This window comes from Rhipicephalus microplus, chromosome 6 (assembly GCF_043290135.1).
Source record: "Rhipicephalus microplus isolate Deutch F79 chromosome 6, USDA_Rmic, whole genome shotgun sequence".
Classification (NCBI taxonomy): Eukaryota; Metazoa; Arthropoda; class Arachnida; order Ixodida; family Ixodidae; genus Rhipicephalus; species Rhipicephalus microplus.
The window spans coordinates 166,757,618-166,776,253 of NC_134705.1; the positions used below are offsets into that span (position 1 = coordinate 166,757,618).

The 18,636-nt window shown below is 46.2% G+C and overlaps 1 protein-coding gene across 6 annotated transcripts in view; it reads right to left on the reverse strand.

The window, feature by feature from the left end:
* The window catches only part of LOC119167187 (FERM domain-containing protein 8 Bili), a 99,585-nt gene that overhangs the window by 20,118 nt on the left and 60,831 nt on the right, over window positions 1-18,636 (reverse strand). For all 6 annotated transcript variants that reach the window (XM_075866954.1, XM_075866959.1, XM_075866958.1 and 3 more), the window contains 6 exons: window positions 13,920-14,133; window positions 9,310-9,831; window positions 4,274-4,450; window positions 2,987-3,088; window positions 1,860-1,918; window positions 794-960 (listed from right to left, as the gene is read on the reverse strand). In XM_075866954.1, coding sequence (XP_075723069.1) covers window positions 794-960; window positions 1,860-1,918; window positions 2,987-3,088; window positions 4,274-4,450; window positions 9,310-9,831; window positions 13,920-14,133 — 1,241 coding nt within the window. The remainder of the gene's footprint in view (window positions 1-793; window positions 961-1,859; window positions 1,919-2,986; window positions 3,089-4,273; window positions 4,451-9,309; window positions 9,832-13,919; window positions 14,134-18,636) is intronic.

Below are 18,636 nucleotides of genomic sequence, written 5' to 3' on the forward strand. Positions count from 1 at the left end.
ATCTCTGTTTTATTCTGTCTTTGTCTCACTCTTCGTTTTTTCTGTTTTTTTATTTGCTCACTGATTTTATCTCTTTCTCTCTGTGCGCATTTCTATCTATGTCTTTCTATTTTTTTCTCTAACCTTCCCCGTTTCTCTCTATTTTCTTTCTCTTTCTCTTTCTGTCTTTCTCCTTCTATCTCTGTACTTGTTCTCTGGTCCATCAGGGTCATTGCATTCCATGCCAGATAAATCAGTGCACATTTCGAGAGCGAAGCAGAAGCTGGAGACGAAGACGAAAAGAGTGCGGGCGCATGATGATGATAATTTTACGTTTTCTCGGCATGGCGCGACGAAGAGCTTAAGAGAAAAAAAAACGAAACTAAGAAATACTGTACAGAGACGATTAGTTGGTTGATCTGGTACTGCATTTCTGAACAAAAGTGCACAGGTTCGACAAGGATGACAGAAGGAAAACACAGACTCAACAGCGTGAGCTATCAAGTCAGGCTTTACTAAGGAAACAAAGAAATGTGCTCAGTGAACAACACGACGTGGTCCAAAAAAAAAAAGAAAATGTTGAAAACTGTCATATTACAACTGGTAAACTTAATATAATGATATCTACAGCTGAGACGACACAAGAATTCTGGATGTTATGTGCCATCGAGGAAAGCTTTTTCAAAGCTTCACAAAAACGTTCATTTCTGTCAAGAAGCAGAACGAAAAATTGAAGTCACTGCCACATGCTAGCTTCAAAGATTGTAGCACAGTTTGTTCAAAGACCACACGACAGGTGCGACTGTATCCTTGCCTGAAGAACTCTGGAGTGTGCTTGAGAGGATCGTATGGTCCAAGTTCGAGCCGTGCCTGGATGGCACCTAGCACCATGCAGTCTTCGGTCTCACAGGGGTACCTCCCGTCGAGGACGTTGCCCTTGGCTTCCGCAAAGAGCATCTTCAGCAGCTTCAGGTCTGTGATCTGAACACACAAACACCAAAATAGGAACAACGCACAAAGTTGAATCTCTATATACCAGGATTACATTATGATTTTGAGGCATATTACACTGGTAGGACTACGAATCAATATCGACCCCATTGGGTTCTTTAACGAGCTCCTGAATCTAAGTGTGTGGGTGTTTTGTAGCAAGACCGGCATTGCTCGTATTCTCGTCGTTTCGCTGAGGCTGGTAATCGCACCCCAAACTGAGCCATTGCCTAGCAACAGCTCGCAGCGCCGCATGCCGCGCTGCCTGGCCTGACATCAGAGAAGGAGCCGGTGAAATCGTATATATAGGAGGGGCGGCTCGCTGGGATTCGTCAGGAGACAAAGAACATATGTCATTGAGAGAAGCCAGGCATCATCGAAACAAAACCAAGAGCAGGCAGCGAGCCGAGAAGGCAGAGGAAGAAGGAGCGGCACACCTCGGGAATAAAAACAACCAAGCTAGACAGTAAGATTAACCATACCTCATGCTACGCATACCTAGGCCTAACTGAGTTAAGCCACAACCAATTTTTTCACATATGCCCACATCGAAATTGGTTTACTCTAGTGGTCATGAAAAATAGCAAGGCCATGATAAGAAAATGCAACAAGTTAATTGGTTAAAACTTGTTATGTTAACAAAAGCAGGCATCAGGTACTGACAGTATAAGCTTGTTGCATGTTACTAGTAATGTTCCCATTACTGGGGCATTCTGTTCTGATGAGAGCTTTACTACTTGGATTTCCTGCTGCCATGATGAGTATGTTTACTATGACACCATTTGTACCTGTACTACTTCTGCCTAGACAGTGAAAATGCCACTGGCTGTATTGAATAAACAAAAAATATTAATCATAACAATTTATATGCAGTAACTGTGGTGCCATACCTCTTTCTCTTTGGATTTCTCGAGAAATACATTTCTCTGAAGTGTCAACACTGGTTCATCTGTGAGGAACAAGAGAAAAGAGAGAAAAAATAATCATGTGTGTGCAGATTGCTGGTGATACACACAGAATGAAATACAGGACATGCAGCAAATAAAGCCACATTACAATTTGACGAGATAACTGACACTCATCCCATTTGCAACTATGCAACCAAGATATAAAATTAACAAACACAAACACATTATCCAACAAAATTACAAGACATAAGATAAGTAGTTATACTAAATTGTTTGTTATCCAACATCAGCATGTGACAAATACTATCTGTTTAGTGACCACAAGGTCACTTGCCGCATGCGACCATGTCATGAATGAGACTCTAGAGTAATCTAGATAGCTTTTTCCGTCACCAGTACCTTGGCTAAGCTTAACATTGTAGCTAAGCAGCATGATGCTGTGATATGTATTGGAAAACAAGGACATGGATGGGTAGATAGGCACCAACAACGACACCAATTATGCGAAGAAAAAGACACCGAATAGCGTTGTAAGCGTCTTTCTACTCGTCTGCGTCCTTGTTTGCCAATCCTGTTACATAGCTATAAACGAAACCAGCTGGTCCAGCTGTTTAGCATGCTCCATCTTTTTGTGTCGATGTAAGAATCCCCCATACATTTTGAGGCCTCTGCTTAGACCCTCTCTAGTGAACAATGTTCAATGAATGAATGGACAGATGAATGACTACCTATAACATGGATTCTGATGATACAACAACAAATACGACTGCAAGGGATCATTAAGTTATCGACATCTTGGAGAGAACAAGTGTTGATAAATAACCCTTTCTGTTATCTGACATGATTAAGACGTACTGATTGGCCAGATTAGTTAGTCATGATGAAATACGGCAGTGCACATCAAAACCCAGATGCCACTAAAAAAATAGACAAACTCCAATCGCTCTTGTCTATTCTTCCACATTGTTCAGCCAGCCACTTTTATTCAATACCACTGCAAACAGGAGTGCACATCGCAAAAACTGCACTTTCAAGTGACACGACACAATAAGCAATCCATGCACAAGATGAATGAGAAAAAGTCATCGAAAGGAATTGGCACGGCTTACCAGAGTCGAGTTGTTGCTTCGTGGCAAAGGTGTACTTCTTCAGGTATTCTGACCATCGCTCCCGGATCAGGTACGGTCTGTGATCTGGCTTGAGCTGCAGCTCTGGAGAGACATGCGAGAATGGAACAGACAAATAAAGTAGACCCTCATTAAATGGAACCTGAAGATACCAGGGAAACATGTTCCATTTAACAGAAGTTCTGTTTACTGAGAGATGACCAAGGGTGCAGAATACAAGAACAGAACCAATCTTGCCAGAAGCACTTGTTCCATTTAAGCAGCAGTTCCGTTTAACAGGTTTCGGTTTACTGAGGGTCTACTGTAGTTAAGACAGCAACTGCTCTTCTCAAATTAAAAACACCATTCTTGGGCCCTACGAGCCATGATTACAAGGCACACTGTATTGAATGATTAAAAATAGATTACAGAACCCTGGACTGTTTTACTATGCACCCAAATCTAAATGTGCAAGTTTTTTTTTTTCCTTTCGTCTCAATCTAGGTATAGGTGCGGTGGCCAGGATCCAAAACCACTTTCATTGCTGCTTTCAATAATACTGCTGCAAAAGCTGTTGTGAGATTGCAACAGCCGATTTTAGTGGCATGGATAGCTGCCGCTGGCATCTGTAATCACCATCACACACAAAGGGGGAAAAAAATTCTAGACTGAGTGCGTTTTGAATCTAGGCCCTATGCGTGAGGGATGAGTATTCACCCACACACCTATGCCAGTGCTTAAAAGTCCTTCCCAAGAAGACCCAATACAGGCATCATTACAAGCAAGGAAGTGCACTTACAGACATATCATAGCGTGGTAGAAAAGTTAAGTACATAACACAAGACATCACACCATGAAAATTGCATAAAATACTTTAAACCTCCCACTCTGCAAAGGGTTCAGCCATAATTTATCATTCACATCAGCCACGACATCGGTAATGTGCACATATCGCCTTATAGAAGCACAGTTGTCATCACTCCTCCTCACAATGATGAATAGTGGCATAGTCGGTACTTCCCTACTTCACTAAATAATGATTAACGGCATAATGAGTATGTCACAAGTGTACTTGCAGTAGCTTTGCGCAGGCCTTCCATATTTTTTGTTTTACTGTAAATGAAGCCTATTGGTAATTCTCAGCTAACAACCTACTACAGCACTTTATTCTATCCACCCTCTTTTTTTCAAGTTATTGCTCACACTAGGGACTGAGCTGCTTCGGAAAAAATAAAAAAATAGAAGTGGTACCAAGACTCATTCATGGCACAACATCACAGCGGCACATACCGAGCAACGGGGAGGTCACCCAGAGGGCAAAGATGTCCTTGACTTGTGCTGGGAAGTTGATCTCGGTGTCGTCCTCCGCGATGATGTCGACGATCTCATGGGCCGTCGCCAACTGGACGTTGCCGACCTCGACGCAGAGGCACACCTTGTTCATGAGGTACACGCACACCTCTTGCTCTGGAAGGCCAGCACCGTGCCGAAGTTCAAAGGTCGCACGGTAACAAAATGAGGGAGGCCGGGGAGGCAGGCAGCGAGGTACGGAGGTGACACATCGCATGCAGAGGGACACTGACAAACATTTTTAACCTTTATCTACAAATTTCTGGTGATTCATGCCATTTTGAAGGAATAGTTAAGGTTCACACAGTTAACTTGCGCACCACGTGAGATAACCCCCTTTCCACCACTCCACCTTGTGAAGACCTAGCTATGTAGGGGAAGACCTAGCTATGTAGGTAACATCTGGTACTGTATGTACATGTGTGCTAATAAACTGTTTGGTCTAGTCTATTAAACACACAATACAGATGTTGCTTAAAACATGGTGTTTCCAGGAATATTCTGCCAACATTCTTGAACCCGAAAGAAATATTATTTTTCACTAAATTTTACTGAACTTACTTCCATACTAACAGAACTTCAAATGTTGTCTAAAAAGGTTGTCTAAAATCCCAATAATGGCAAACATTTTAAAGTATTTTTTGTTGAATGACAACGAACATCAGCTATATGATGCTGAATGTGGTTACTGGTACTTAGCTTTAACTATCTGCTGGTACAACAGTAACAATGCTTTTGTTAAATCTCAGCGCCTTTGTTAAATCTACGTACAACAATAGAGTTGTCGACAAAAGCTTTTATGGCCATCTACCATATTTACTCGTTTATAACTGGCCTCTATTACGGCTGCAAGTGAAAAATGCAATGCGCTTAATCTCCCTACTTTAGTACTTAAGCAAATCTGTTCACTCGGTAGTTTCTCACCCTAAGAGAAAAACTAGCAGTACACAGTTACAAATGACTGGGTGTTGCTTATTATCACTGTCAGACACGAAAAGCTTATCAAAAGCATTTTATGTTTAGGGCAGCTTAGTGTTTTTCAGGTACTGCATTTCCTAAACACTTTGCAGGCTATGGCGGCCCCAATATAAACTCAAGAATATACTACAACTATTTGGACTTATAAATATAATGAGCGAAAGCTACACAGCCTCAACAGCTGTGGGAGGAAATAATGGTAACGCTTACTTGCACGGCCATTCACGCGAGCAATTAGGTCGCAGGAGTTGCTGCATGATGGTGTACTAACACTATCTGTCTGATGAAGACATTTCATTATTCTTCGAACGAGCCAGGTAACCAATTTGTTGGTTTGAACTATAATGAATGGCCAGCTGACTCGCATGAAAATGCAGTGCCATAACCCCTCATAAAACAACAAGAAAAATCAAGCTGCAAATTATATGTGCAAAAAAAAAAAATGAGAGGTGTGAGTGCTTTTTAACATCCAGCTCAAATAACACATGCAGTCATATAAACAGCTGGTGAGGTTATCTACCTGTCCGAGGCAACAAAAGTAAACTATATTTTATGAAAATTTGTACAGCAAGTGTTGCCCCCAGAGGCCCTTCTCAAATAATGGCTAAGTCAACGTTTGGGCAATGTACAAAAAATCAGCAACACAGTTTTATACAATTCACATGATTTTATTGCCAATGGGAGCAAAAACAATAGTGACAGTTGCAGGGGGTCCGTGCACCGTGCACTGCACATGCGAAATCATGCAAGGCATAAATACAAAAAAAACACATGCTCTCATGAACACAGAACCTCTCTAAAGCATTTACATTCAACAAAGGTTATGCTTAGCTAAAAGTTAAATAACTTCACAGTGATGAGCTAAAACAATGCATCATGCAAAGCAAGCAAGCAATGATCACAAAAGTCAGCGCTATTCCAAACAAACACGCAGAAACAATAAGGTATCTTACTGGAGTATCACAGATCACCTTAGGCTAATAAGGACATGTCGGGAAGCGATAGATTATTAGCGCTATAGTAGTCATCTAAAAACATTGAGCACATTAGGCAACATCAAAATGCATAATATAGGTTCAAGATAACCAAGATAACATGCATTCACTACAGAAAAAAAAAGGATCCTCTACAGATCAGCCAATACTGATATTGAACAAAAAAAAAAAAGAACACAATGACACAAGTTAGTTTCAACCTGCAAATGACTCATGTACAAATCCACAAGAACCATCACAGAAAAAAATAATGCAACAGTGAGATAACCTAACACATGCGTAGCAACAGTAACAACATACGTGCATGTGGGGAACGAGAGCTTAACTACTAAATTTTATACTCAATCTCACCGAATACTAGAGGTGCAGATAAAAGCTAGGGGTTGTGTCAGACAGCCAGTAACAGGTGTTCCAGACGAAGGATCGCCTATTGCAAGCTGCTACTTTTTCCGTACCACTATCGCTTCGTTGGCATCTAGCGGAGAGTGATCAGACTGAGGTGTCTTTTTATTCTGATTGGCTAACAAGAAGCGCAGCTTTCAGCGCCCTGCATTGAACTGGAGAGAAGGAGAGTACATGTTCGGAACCCTTAACAAATGGCTCTGCCAACAAAGCTGCCAATTCTTTCTCGTCATAGGTCATGTCAGACGTCATTTTGCGAGTGAGCGCTGATGCCAAATTCGGATGCAATACTTACTTCTTTCTATGGGTTCAATTACAAGCCTCAATATAATGAATGCCAATATAACAAAATATGAATTATAAAGAAGTAAATTAAGAATAGCTTAGTCATAGTTGCAGTGCCAAAAATAGACACTTAAAACAAATTTTCAGATATAACAAACCCATTTTTGTTTTGTATGCAATTACATTACAATGAGGTTTGAGCGTTTCACAGAAGAAAACAAGAGATATTTGCCATGATGCAACACAGTGTCAACGCCCATGTGACCTGCGATGATGCTGGGACAAATTAGCTACACTCTCGTTGCAACAACGCTGATGCCATCCAAACTGTAATGGCTAAATGCCGTCAGCCATAGGTAGGGAATAGAAAATGCAGAACAACTTCGATGTCCTCGGAAGAGATATGCGCACCTGTTCCACTCAGTGAAAAGTTACAACAAAACTTCAATGAGCTCCCCTACTTTACTCTACACGAAATAGACAGTTACTGCATCCACAAAGTGCTTCAAACAAAACACACAACGTATGAATATGTAAAATTGAGAAGAAGAGTAATTAACGCATAGATTACCTTGACAGAGCTGTCAGAGTTGGGTTACTTTCCTGAAGTGGCAATTTGTACAAATTAAAAAAGATGTATGCACCATGCAAAACGTAAATGTATTCCCAAATAATTCAGCAGGAGCGATAAGTCACACAAATCACTCGCAATTAGTGGCAGTGCGACGGCCACAGGAAAGAGGTGAACATGCATATTTGCCCGGCCGGGGTTATGGAATCGTGAACACAAAAGCAACTTCCTGTCTACAACGACTCCATCCTCAGTAAGTTGTGCTCTACAACGACAAACTTAATGAATGTATATGCACCATCCACTTAGAATATACTGACAACATGACGCTCCTGCTTGGCTAAGGGTAACAAACAAGCAGGATGCAGGCAGCAAATAGCACTATGTTGGAATGCCACTATTATCTAACACTTATGAGGGCTGGCAGTTCAAAGTAATGTGCCAAGCATGTACTTTGAATGTGCGATTCATTTGGTGCAGTGCTCCTGCACCAAATATTCAATATAATAAATATAACTTTCGATAGTTAAAGGAACTGCTTTCACCAAGGTAGCCAGTAAAGCATGGCATAACTTGCTTTATACTAACAGGCACCAGTGCTATGCTATGCTTCAAAGCCTGCCAAACAGAATCCCTTCAGATATTTCCTTTTTATGTTAAAAATGACAGCCACTGTACCGTTATGTACTTTGTTACGCTACCGTTGTTTAATAAGACTGCCATACTCAAAGCTCCACAATTGCTTAACACAGTATTGAGAGGATTAGTAGCTGCGAGAGATGCAAAGCATTCCTTGCACTCGTATAAAGACTGCACCACAACACAAGAATGGCATGTAGTTACATTTTTTTTATCTCAAACGCTATTAAAAAAACACGACAGCTAGGAAAAAATGTTGGCTATTCGTACTTGCACAAGCAAACGTCTTTGACAATGATATTGGTCAAACTTATTTCAATCTGGGAATAACAAAACAGCACTAATAACAAAATAGGAGTGGTGGCTACATTCAACACACATGTACGTAAAATAATTGAGCCAATGGGTACATGGCTTTTGGAAGTGCCTTGAGCTCTGAGAGAATTGGTTCATATGGTGTGTTCAACACTGGGCAGGGCTCGAGTTTATTTGTTTCTTTGTGGCCCCAGTGAAGCCAAGTACTACTGTAACCCTTTCTACAAAAAGCCTCATGATTCCTGCAATTGAGCACACACTACGGAAACCTTGAGGATTTATCTCTGTCACACACCATAATGATATTTTACCTTGCACTAATTTTCTTGCGATGAAACTGTGTGCCAAATGCTTTGAACTCATAAGCATTGTGCATAATATTAGCATAATATAGCCTTCTTAGTTGATATTGAACTTTTACTTGTAATCTTACTCTTCATGTAACACCCCCTAATGGAGGCCCTTAAGGAAAAAGAACTGAACTGAAAGTAGCAAGTGCAGTCTCTAAGAAATAAAACTCAAGCAAGCCAGATGACAATAATTGCTGTGTGACAAAGACATGCTCTTAAATGTGCAACTGCTTGCAGAATGAAGCAGGGCACGCTGGCTGCTTTGATACGAGGTAAGGGGCGTTTGTGCGTGCAACCTGTCATGCAGGTGGCAGTCAAACGTGAAGCCACATCAGCAGTCATGAAAATCACGCAACAGCCGTGCAAGTGTCCAGAGTAATCACGGGTGGCATGCCAATCAAAAGCAGGTTTGTTCGGTCACGTGACTGAGGAGGCAATTACTTGGCGGTGGCACCGGCGCGGGAGGTGGCGTCACTGGCCGCTGCTGGGGAGCCGGAGCCATTGGCGGAGCCAAGTTCGGAGTTGGAGCCGGAGCCGGCGGGGGCACCAGGTGATCCCGGGCTGCTGGTGTTGGCAGGATTCGCCAGCCCGGGGGCGTGTCATCGTGACCGTGACCCACCGTGGTGAGGGGTGGCAACTGGTAACACTGCTGCTGCTGGCGAACGTGGTTGTGGTGTCCGTGGTGGTGGGACACCGCCTGTTGTTGCTGCTGCTGCAAGTGGTGGTGGCTCGCACTGGTGGCCGGGTGTGGGTGATACTGGTTATGGTGGTGATGTGTTGGTGTTGGCAGCTGGCGCCGTGTCGTGGTGGTTGTGGTGAGCGCCGGCACGGACACCGAGTACGGCGACGGCGCACTGTTGTGGTGATGGTGGTGGTGATGGTGGCCATGACGGTGGTCCAGCGTGGCGTAGTCGCTCCGCTTGTCGCTGCCCACCGCTGCCGGTCCCCCACGCAGGGTGCAAGCTGTGTGTGCATGCACGCACGCAGGGCACGGGCGGAAACAATGCAGCACGACGCGTTTTTACGCACCGGACACGTAAAAAACGCTACACTAAACGGCTATTGGCCGCACCCATTTGCCAAAACACAAAATCTTTTCGAGGGACACTTTAGGCAGGACCAATGTACAGCCAGAACCTCAGAGCGTAACAATCAGTGTAAAATGAAACACACTTTCCCTTACAAATGTGTATTCTGGTAGCGCAGGGCTGAACATGAAAAACACAGGTGGCAGTGGCACAGCCAGGAAGGAGGGGAAGGGTTCGAGGTTATAATCTCGCACCCCCCCCTTCCACTTTTGAATTTCGCACAACGATCTAAACACACAACAACACAGGTACAAGCACCCATAAAGTGTAAATGAAAACACCTCCTCTGAGAAGGGTTCTGCCTAGGTCCCTGTCTAAAAGAGAGACTGGGTCCCTCTGCAAAATTTTCAGCCCTCACCCCACACACCCTTTTCCCTGTTATCAGCAACGCACGCACATATCTCCGATGCGGATGTATACAGGCAACCTGTGGGCAACTTCCATCCTCAACCCCCCCTACCCCCCCCCCCACCTCTCAGAGTTCTCTACAGCACCTTCACAAAACCAAGGACCGTCACACTCGGTTTACCGCACAACCTAGGCCACATCGGCCGAAATTCCGGGAGTTGCGTTATTAACGGGGGACGAAAACGAAAATACCCGATGCTGAAAATTGAGTTCAATGACAGTTCTTGGGCGCTTCCGAATAACAGTTATCGTTGACTCCTCACTAAAATACGATCACACGTACGCGTTGCAGCTCGTGGCGAATGGACACGGTTCCGCGCCTTCAAGAGGGCGCACCTACACGAAGCTGCTTGCCATGTGGTCTCAACGCTCCGCAGTGACAGCTCTCGCGCTGCAACATAACATTTAGGCGCCGATAGCTCAGGAGCCTTTAGGCGCATGTACAGTATCAATTTTTATAAACGGGAACACGCGGGCGAGTGGCCTGCGCTCTGCTGCGGCTGCCTGCAGCGCCATCATCCGACAGATAAACAAAACGCGCCCGCTTTTGGCGACATCGCTCGTTGAAAGACCAGAGCGCGAGCACACTTTAGCAGCGCTTGTCTAACGTCGTGAATGGTTATTTCGTTTGCTAACAGATGGCGCAAAAAGCGGACGCGTTTTTTTTTTGTTTTTTAATCTCCCGTTTGATGTTGCTGCAGGCAGCCGCGACAGAGCGCAGGCCACGAGCTTGCTCATTTAAGCGGGTAGACTTTAAGCGGGTAGACTTAACTAGAAGGAGGTTATCTGATTGGTGGCTAAAGTCAAGGCACGAGTGAAAATTAAACTCTTCACTGCAAAGTACGAATCCTCAAACTCACTTTTTAAGGGAAAAAAATATATTTTTTGGTTCATTAGGTATTACGGCTTGGTGGCGCTAGCCACCGCCCGATCTAAAGGGTACAGCCATATCCATCCATCCATCCATCCATTCCCTTTCATACAAAATGACACTGTATAGTAACCTCAAACGCAGGTTGCAACCGAAGGAACAGTCTGTAGACCGGCACAGCGGGACTACGTTTTCGAGGCGCACGTGGCGAGAGCGCGCCGCCTCTTCGTGAAGCGCCACTCCTCCCTATTGACCGCTTCCCGCGACGACGTTACGTGAAACTAGGGTATAGCGCGCGCGGCACGGTGCTGCAGGTCAACAGCGCTGCACGAAGAGAGCGCGTTGACAATCGCCGGCGACGTCGACTGGCGCGCAGCGCACGGATTCGAGAAACGAGGCGAGGGCTCGCGCAACGGGCGGCGACCCGAAATGGCGATGACCGCCGACAGGGCGCGCGCGCGCGCCAGGATCATTACCGCGAGAATGTACTACGAGCCAAGTAACGTTGGTTCGAGGCACACATACGCGCCACGACGAGACTCACTAGCCCCGTCTACGCAAGCGCGCGCTGCCCGGACTGCTATACATACTTCGAAGTGGGCCGAGCGAGCAGCTGGACCATATGCGAACGCCAGCGGGACACCGTGACCGTGCAATCGCCAGCAGAAAATGGCGCCGGCGCGCGTGGTGCTTAATTGTCGCTCCGCAGGAGCCGTTCAGTTTTTTTTTGTCCTTTTTTATCTTATTCGTTTTTGTTCTTGTTTAGACTTTCGTACGGCGCGGTTGGAAAGCGCAAGGCCCTCAATAGCGGAAAGCCGGCACCGACCATCAGTTGCGTCAGTCGTGTAAACGATTGCTCCAATCTAGGTTGTCTATAGGACACGGTGCTATCGAGGCGCCTTAATTATTAGCTCTAACGTGAACCGGTGGAAACAATTGTGGTTGTCGGCCCAGATCTTTTCCCGACGTGTCGACGACGGCATCGGGATTGAAAACTAACAAAAAAAGACCAGCAAAATCACGTGCAAGTAAGTTCTGAGAGACTATAGTTCGAGTGCTAACTTACCCTAAAGAGAGACAGAGAGACTGTTAAAAAACACATGCCCATAAAGATCGTGCATGCATGTTCACGTTTTTCATCAAAATTTTATACGTGTCAACGGGGAAGTTATGCTGTACTAGAACTGCTACTACCAGTATGTGCATGAGCTATACTTCTCGGTGTAACTACAAATCACTATAGAAACAGCACGGACACAAGGGACCAGGAAGACAGGACTTAACGATAGAAAGACACACGGGCAGCGCGAAGTCCTGTCTCCCCGGTAAAGTGCCGCCATTTAGCGCCAACGCACAATGGTGGACAAATAAGTCCCGCTGAACAACTTCAAGAGGAACGTTGGCCGGAAATACAGCCGTAAATATTTCGCTTGCATCAACTCTGACGACGCCATATATGCACGCGCACTTCGCAAGTTTCGTAAGCTATATTCACATCCTCCGAAACAACCAGTCAGTTGTTTCACGAACTCACTGTGAATCACCACCGACTTGCATATTTGTTGTTTCATTTGAATGTAAACATTCGACAGAAGCCTGTATACAGATTCGCCAAGGCCCTATACTCAGCCGTAGGCTTGCAAAGTGAGCTCAGCAGAATTCTTTTCAGCCCGACTACCACGAATTCCAACCTACCATGCAACCTCCACCCCACCCAATCCACTTTAACATTTTCTTACTATAGGAACTCGAAACTCTAACCAAAATAATTATGTTGCACCTCGCTTCCTCAGACTCCAAATTCGGCTAGGCCGTGCTCACTCGGACTCAAGCTACACTCCTCAAAATTCCATGCAACCTGGCTCGCCAAAGCCAAAACTAGCAGAAGTTTTACAAATTCTGACTTCGAACTTCGAAACTCCACTCGAACTGCCTGCCTGTCTTTGAGTCGCGCGAAGCAGCAATAGAGCAGGAGTGGAAGGGGGGGGGGGGGGGGGACGTTTATCGAGGCAGACATGCTGAGAGTTACGTCGACCTCAATCGATTCACTGGTGTCAACGAAAGGGGAGGGGGCAGTGAAGAGAGAAGGTCGTGATGAAACGACACCTCGAATGTATAAAAAATGTTTAATCTCTTGTCCGGTTCTGTCTCACGTAAAAACGTTTTAGCGCTTTTGAAATATTGCTCTGATGACGAGGTGGAGGTCCCAACAGATTTTTTTCTGATACTTGTTGCTTCATAGATTTTCAACAAGAAGGTGACCACTCATTTTTTCTACGTGTAAGACAGTGGTTGGGGGGGGGGGGATGCGCTGCCTGAGCAGCAACTGCGCAGTTTGATCACAAGGGCGCGGGCGCGCGCGCTATCTCGGCAGACGTCAGTAGACGACTCCTACCCTTACTTGTGCTGTTCTCTAACAACTTACTTCGTGTTGGGAGGACAGATAGCACGAAAAAACCACTTCGCTACCTGAAGCGGCCGTATTCCCCTGCGCCAGTGTTTTGAAAAGTTCTGAAAATCAGATCCTAAATAAGTAAGCTGCTAGCCTTAATTTTTGTAACGTTAGGATCTGTTGCTATCGTATTTACTGCATCGCCCTCGCATTGAAAATATCTTTTTTTTTAATTCCTTGCTTTAAAAAACCCTCAGTATGGCGCAATGTGTAGCTATAAGGCGTTGCATACCTGAGAGCGGCGAGCTGTCGGAGCGTGGATACTCGACGGGAATGATGGTGACGCAGTTGTGCGTCATGTAGTTCTCGCAGGGCCCCTGGTGGTGGTCGGGCTGCTGCTGGAGATGGTGCTTCATCATGCTGCTGCTCTCTTCGTCTTCGCTGCTGCTTCCGCTACTGCTGTCCTCGGGAACCAGATCGCGCATCGAGACCAGACGGGCCCGCCTCTGAGATGGGACAAGAGCGATAGACACAGCGTGAATCGAATATCCTACGGTATATAGAGGATCGTGTAAGTGCATGCGAAAAGCGACACGTGCACACTCATGCAGAGACATGCCTGCGAGCAAGCAGTGCAAGCGAGAGGACAAAGAATACAAGAATGCGCCAACGGTTCTTGCGAAAGAGATCGTAAACATCTTTGTCTACAAAATTGCTATAAGAAAAGAAGGCCAGGCGCTCTTACTGTAGAACGCCTTGGCCTCCACCAGCGTCCTGCAGGACAAAGGAGGTTTAAGAAAATTTTCTGGAGAAAGCGAATAGTCTGTCATGTCTCTATGGGAAGATGTAGGCTGCAGCCGCCATTTTTTTAGAGGACACGGCTTTGCTTTCAAGTAGCAATTTCCACTCCAGCAGGTTCATTTAAACGTCCTTACCTAGGACCCGGGCGATCATTATTACTTGATCGTCGATGGCGCTGCAAGGCCCGAAACTTGCTAGTGGTTGTCAAAAGTTAGCAAAGTGGCCACGCCCACTCTCTACTCAATGACGTCGTTGTCACGTGATCCGTCATCCGCGCTTCTCACCCGAGAATGTCTGCCGTTTGAACAACCCTTAACGTACGTATAACGCAACAACATTTATAAAATGAAAAAAAAAATAAGAAGCTCGTCTTCCCCTGCCCAAGTAGATTTGTGGAACAAGGGACAATAAAATCCTGAGTAAGTACGTATAACTGCACGTCACACTTCCACAAAATCCGAGGCAAGATTCAGGCAAGATTCGGCACTTTACAGCGGCATGCAGCTTCCGCGCTTCGAAACTCCCTCTCCGATTTGTCCCACCGTCTCTTAAGGCTCTGCAGCGAGAAAAAGGTAAATGCCGCGGAACTGCGTACCGCGGTATAGGTGTGTGCATAGAAACGCCTATTCATGTACGCGTTACCATTCACACAACAGACAACATCTCCTTCTTCCATCCGCAGCAGTCGTTTAACGGCACTACGGGACACAACTACAGCGACTATAAACGAGTCCCGGCGCAATTATTTATAGTTCCTTCAACCGGCCGCGGCGCTGCGGACTGCTAAATCAGGAGGGAAAAAAAAAAAAAACGCGAGCCCGGAATCATCCGCGCCGCCTCTCCTCGTCGGAGAAACAAACCGCGAACGACGTGTCCAGTGCCGCTACCAAGAAAAGATCGGAACAAAACAAGCGAACGGAGTCGAGCCGTCACATGACCCGTGACGGCCACGCAGTTTTCCTCCATGCATGCACTCGCAGGCGGCACGGCGTACACGACCGGCGTTCGCTTCACTCGGCCACTAGGCGGAGTAGTGTCTGTTTCCCGCGCACGAGTGTCTCTTTCCCTCCCTCCCTCTCTCTCTCACTGTGTGTGTGTGTGTGTGTGTGTGTGTGTGTGTGTGTGTGTGTGTGTGTGTGTGTGTTTGTCAGTATGCGTGCGTGCGCATCTGATTGGGGGTGGGGGGAGGGGGTTGGCAGCTGGAACAAAATGGAGCTCTAGACTACGCAACGCCATGTGTTGTGGCCACGACCTACAGTAGGTCGTCGTGGTTGTGCCTTGCTACACCCTAGACCCGCCCCTCTTTTTTGGTCCTACGCATTGACGAGCGGTCGCCGAGGGACCAGATCCCTCGAGGAACCGACCCGTTTCGCACAAGGCGAAAAAAAAAACAAAAAAGAAAGAAGGAGAAATGATGCGGGTGCAAGGCTGCTGGGAAGAACACCGTGCGACGATGCTAAACGTTTCCGCGGTGGCATTGCATATACGCTCCGTCAGCGCGTTCCTTCTTCGAGACGCGTTCGTTGGACTGGCGTTCTCGCGTCTCATTGTGTACAGACTGACAGTCGAATGGACCCCGTGGTTGAATGGACTCCGTGGTTTTGTTCCCCGCTTTTGGAAAGTGGTGCCTACGAGAAGGCTGGGGAAATGATTGAGAGCTCTGAAAAAGAACTGCATGGCTGTCCGCATAGAGACACGGAAGACCTATATAGCCACCAGGAATCGATTGGGCGGCGCAAAGATACGTTTCTGGTGACATTTAGGGCCCGTAAACACTGGGGTAATTACGCGCCATACGTGCCAGCCATTTTGGCGAGCATCTCGATTGTGATTAGAAAAAAAAATCGTGTTCATTTACCACATCGGAAACAGTGATTAACTTAAACATTAATCTCTGATAACATTCTTGGTCAAGAATCACGTAACACATCATCAGTTTATTCTTTGGAAATTTTATTTTTTGAGCATCGTTTCGAGCGCCGTTTTTATATCTCCTTTGTGGACATACCTATACACCCCACATTTCATAATCCCAACTGTCAGCTTGACGCACGTGCTAATTAATCACTGTCATAATGTCAGAATACCACCCATCACGCGATGGCTGATACAGCAGATAAGGTGCCGCGGTGCGCAGCTCGAGCACGTAGGTTCGAGTGCCGCCCACCATTCAGTCGAATTTCGATGAGGGCTTAATAATAAAAACAGCCCAGAACCCAAGATTTAGGTTACAATCGCTTCCAATAGGAGTTGTAACATGTTGCTCGTGGTCAAAACGTTGCATACACTGCCAGCGTTATAGTGTAGGCTTCAAATATGGCCACCGCGCGAAGAAGAACCGCAAGGGGACGCGAAATTAGTAAGGTTTCTCACTACGGCGCGCCTCACGCTAAGGCCGTGGTTGTGGCACGTGAAAATCCACAAACCATAAAACTTCACACCCATATTGTGCCTCACACGTTGCCCGTTTCGTTTACCATGAAAACAGAAAAATAATAGAATCAGCTTCACACCTCCATCGTCCGCAGCTTCGAAGCTTCCGCATGTATATATGCCACTAACAATCATCATCAATAAATAATTGTTTCGAAATCGCGAGGTATAGGAAGTTCGTGTGACAGCAACACTTTGTCACTCGCTACCTCTGTGTGTTAATACGGGCTCTGCGATGATGATTGATTGATATGTGGGGTTTAACGTCCCAAAACCACCATATGATTATGAGAGACGCCGTAGTGGAGGGCTCCGGAAATTTAGACCACCTGGGGTTCTTTAACGTGCACCCAAATCTGAGCACACGGGCCTACAACATTTCCGCCTCCATCGGGGCTCTGCGATGGCTCAACAAAGTTTTCCAAGCAATACTCCCGCCACGTGTTCTCTTTCTTCCGAGACAACACCGGTACGCGGTCGATGGTTTCGTCCTTTGCGCAACTGCAGCGACTCGGCCAACCCAATTATCAACCCCGTCATTGTCGTTGTCCTGCATCGCCGTCCCTAATGGCGGCTGGTAATGATAACAACCCGTCTGCATGCGGCAGCGCGGGGCAATTGTTTCGCTGTGGCGACACGTTGCGTGTATACATATACATACGCGGACACTTCGCCGTATACATGTCGGTAGGGTGAGTACACACAGCAGACTTCGCCGTACATATCGGTAGGGTGAGTACACACAGCAGACTTCGCCGTACATATCGGTAGGGTGAGTACACACAGCAGACTTCGCCGTACATATCGGTAGGGTGAGTACACACAGCAGACTTCACCGTGCATATCGGTAGGGTGAGTACACACAGCAGACTTCGCCGTAGATATCGGTAGGGTGAGTACACACAGCAGACTTCGCCGTAGATATCGGTAGGGTGAGTACACACAGCAGACTTCGCCGTACATATCGGTAGGGTGAGTACACACAGCAGACTTCGCCGTACATATCGGTAGGGTGAGTACACACAGCAGACTTCGCCGTACATATCGGTAGGGTGAGTACACACAGCAGACTTCGCCGTACATATCGGTAGGGTGAGTACACACAGCAGACTTCACCGTGCATATCGGTAGGGTGAGTACACACAGCAGACTTCGCCGTAGATATCGGTAGGGTGAGTACACACAGCAGACTTCGCCGTACATATCGGTAGGGTGAGTACACCCTGCAGACTTCGCCGTATACATATCGGTAGGGTGAGTACACACAGCAGACTTCGCCGCACATATCGGTAGGGTGAGTACACACAGCAGACTACACGGACACGCACATGCGGAAGAACTATACACGACTTTCGCTAGCAGGGACTCTTGGTAATAATGCGCCTCCGGCGGTGTGTGTACGAAGGCATGCAGATAGTTTGGCTGATCGATCGCGCTCCATTGTGTTGCGGAACCACCACGTGTCTCGTTTCTCCTGTATACTGGTACGTGCGAGTGAGCATTTCGTGAGCGCGCCAATGTGCACAACAGGCAACCCTGATCCGTGCATTTTCGCAGTGTGCTTAGTCACCGTGGAATAAGGGAAACGGAAAGGAAGCAAATATATACACTTTCTTTTATATCTTTTATATATCTTTTAGTCACACAACGGCAATCGTATACTTAGCAAAGCGAAGCGCGATGGAATGAAGCGAAAAAGTGAGACAGACGGGAAGACCGCTACATTATAAAACTGCGAACATTTATCACAAAGCAACGGAGCAGGTAGACAATGT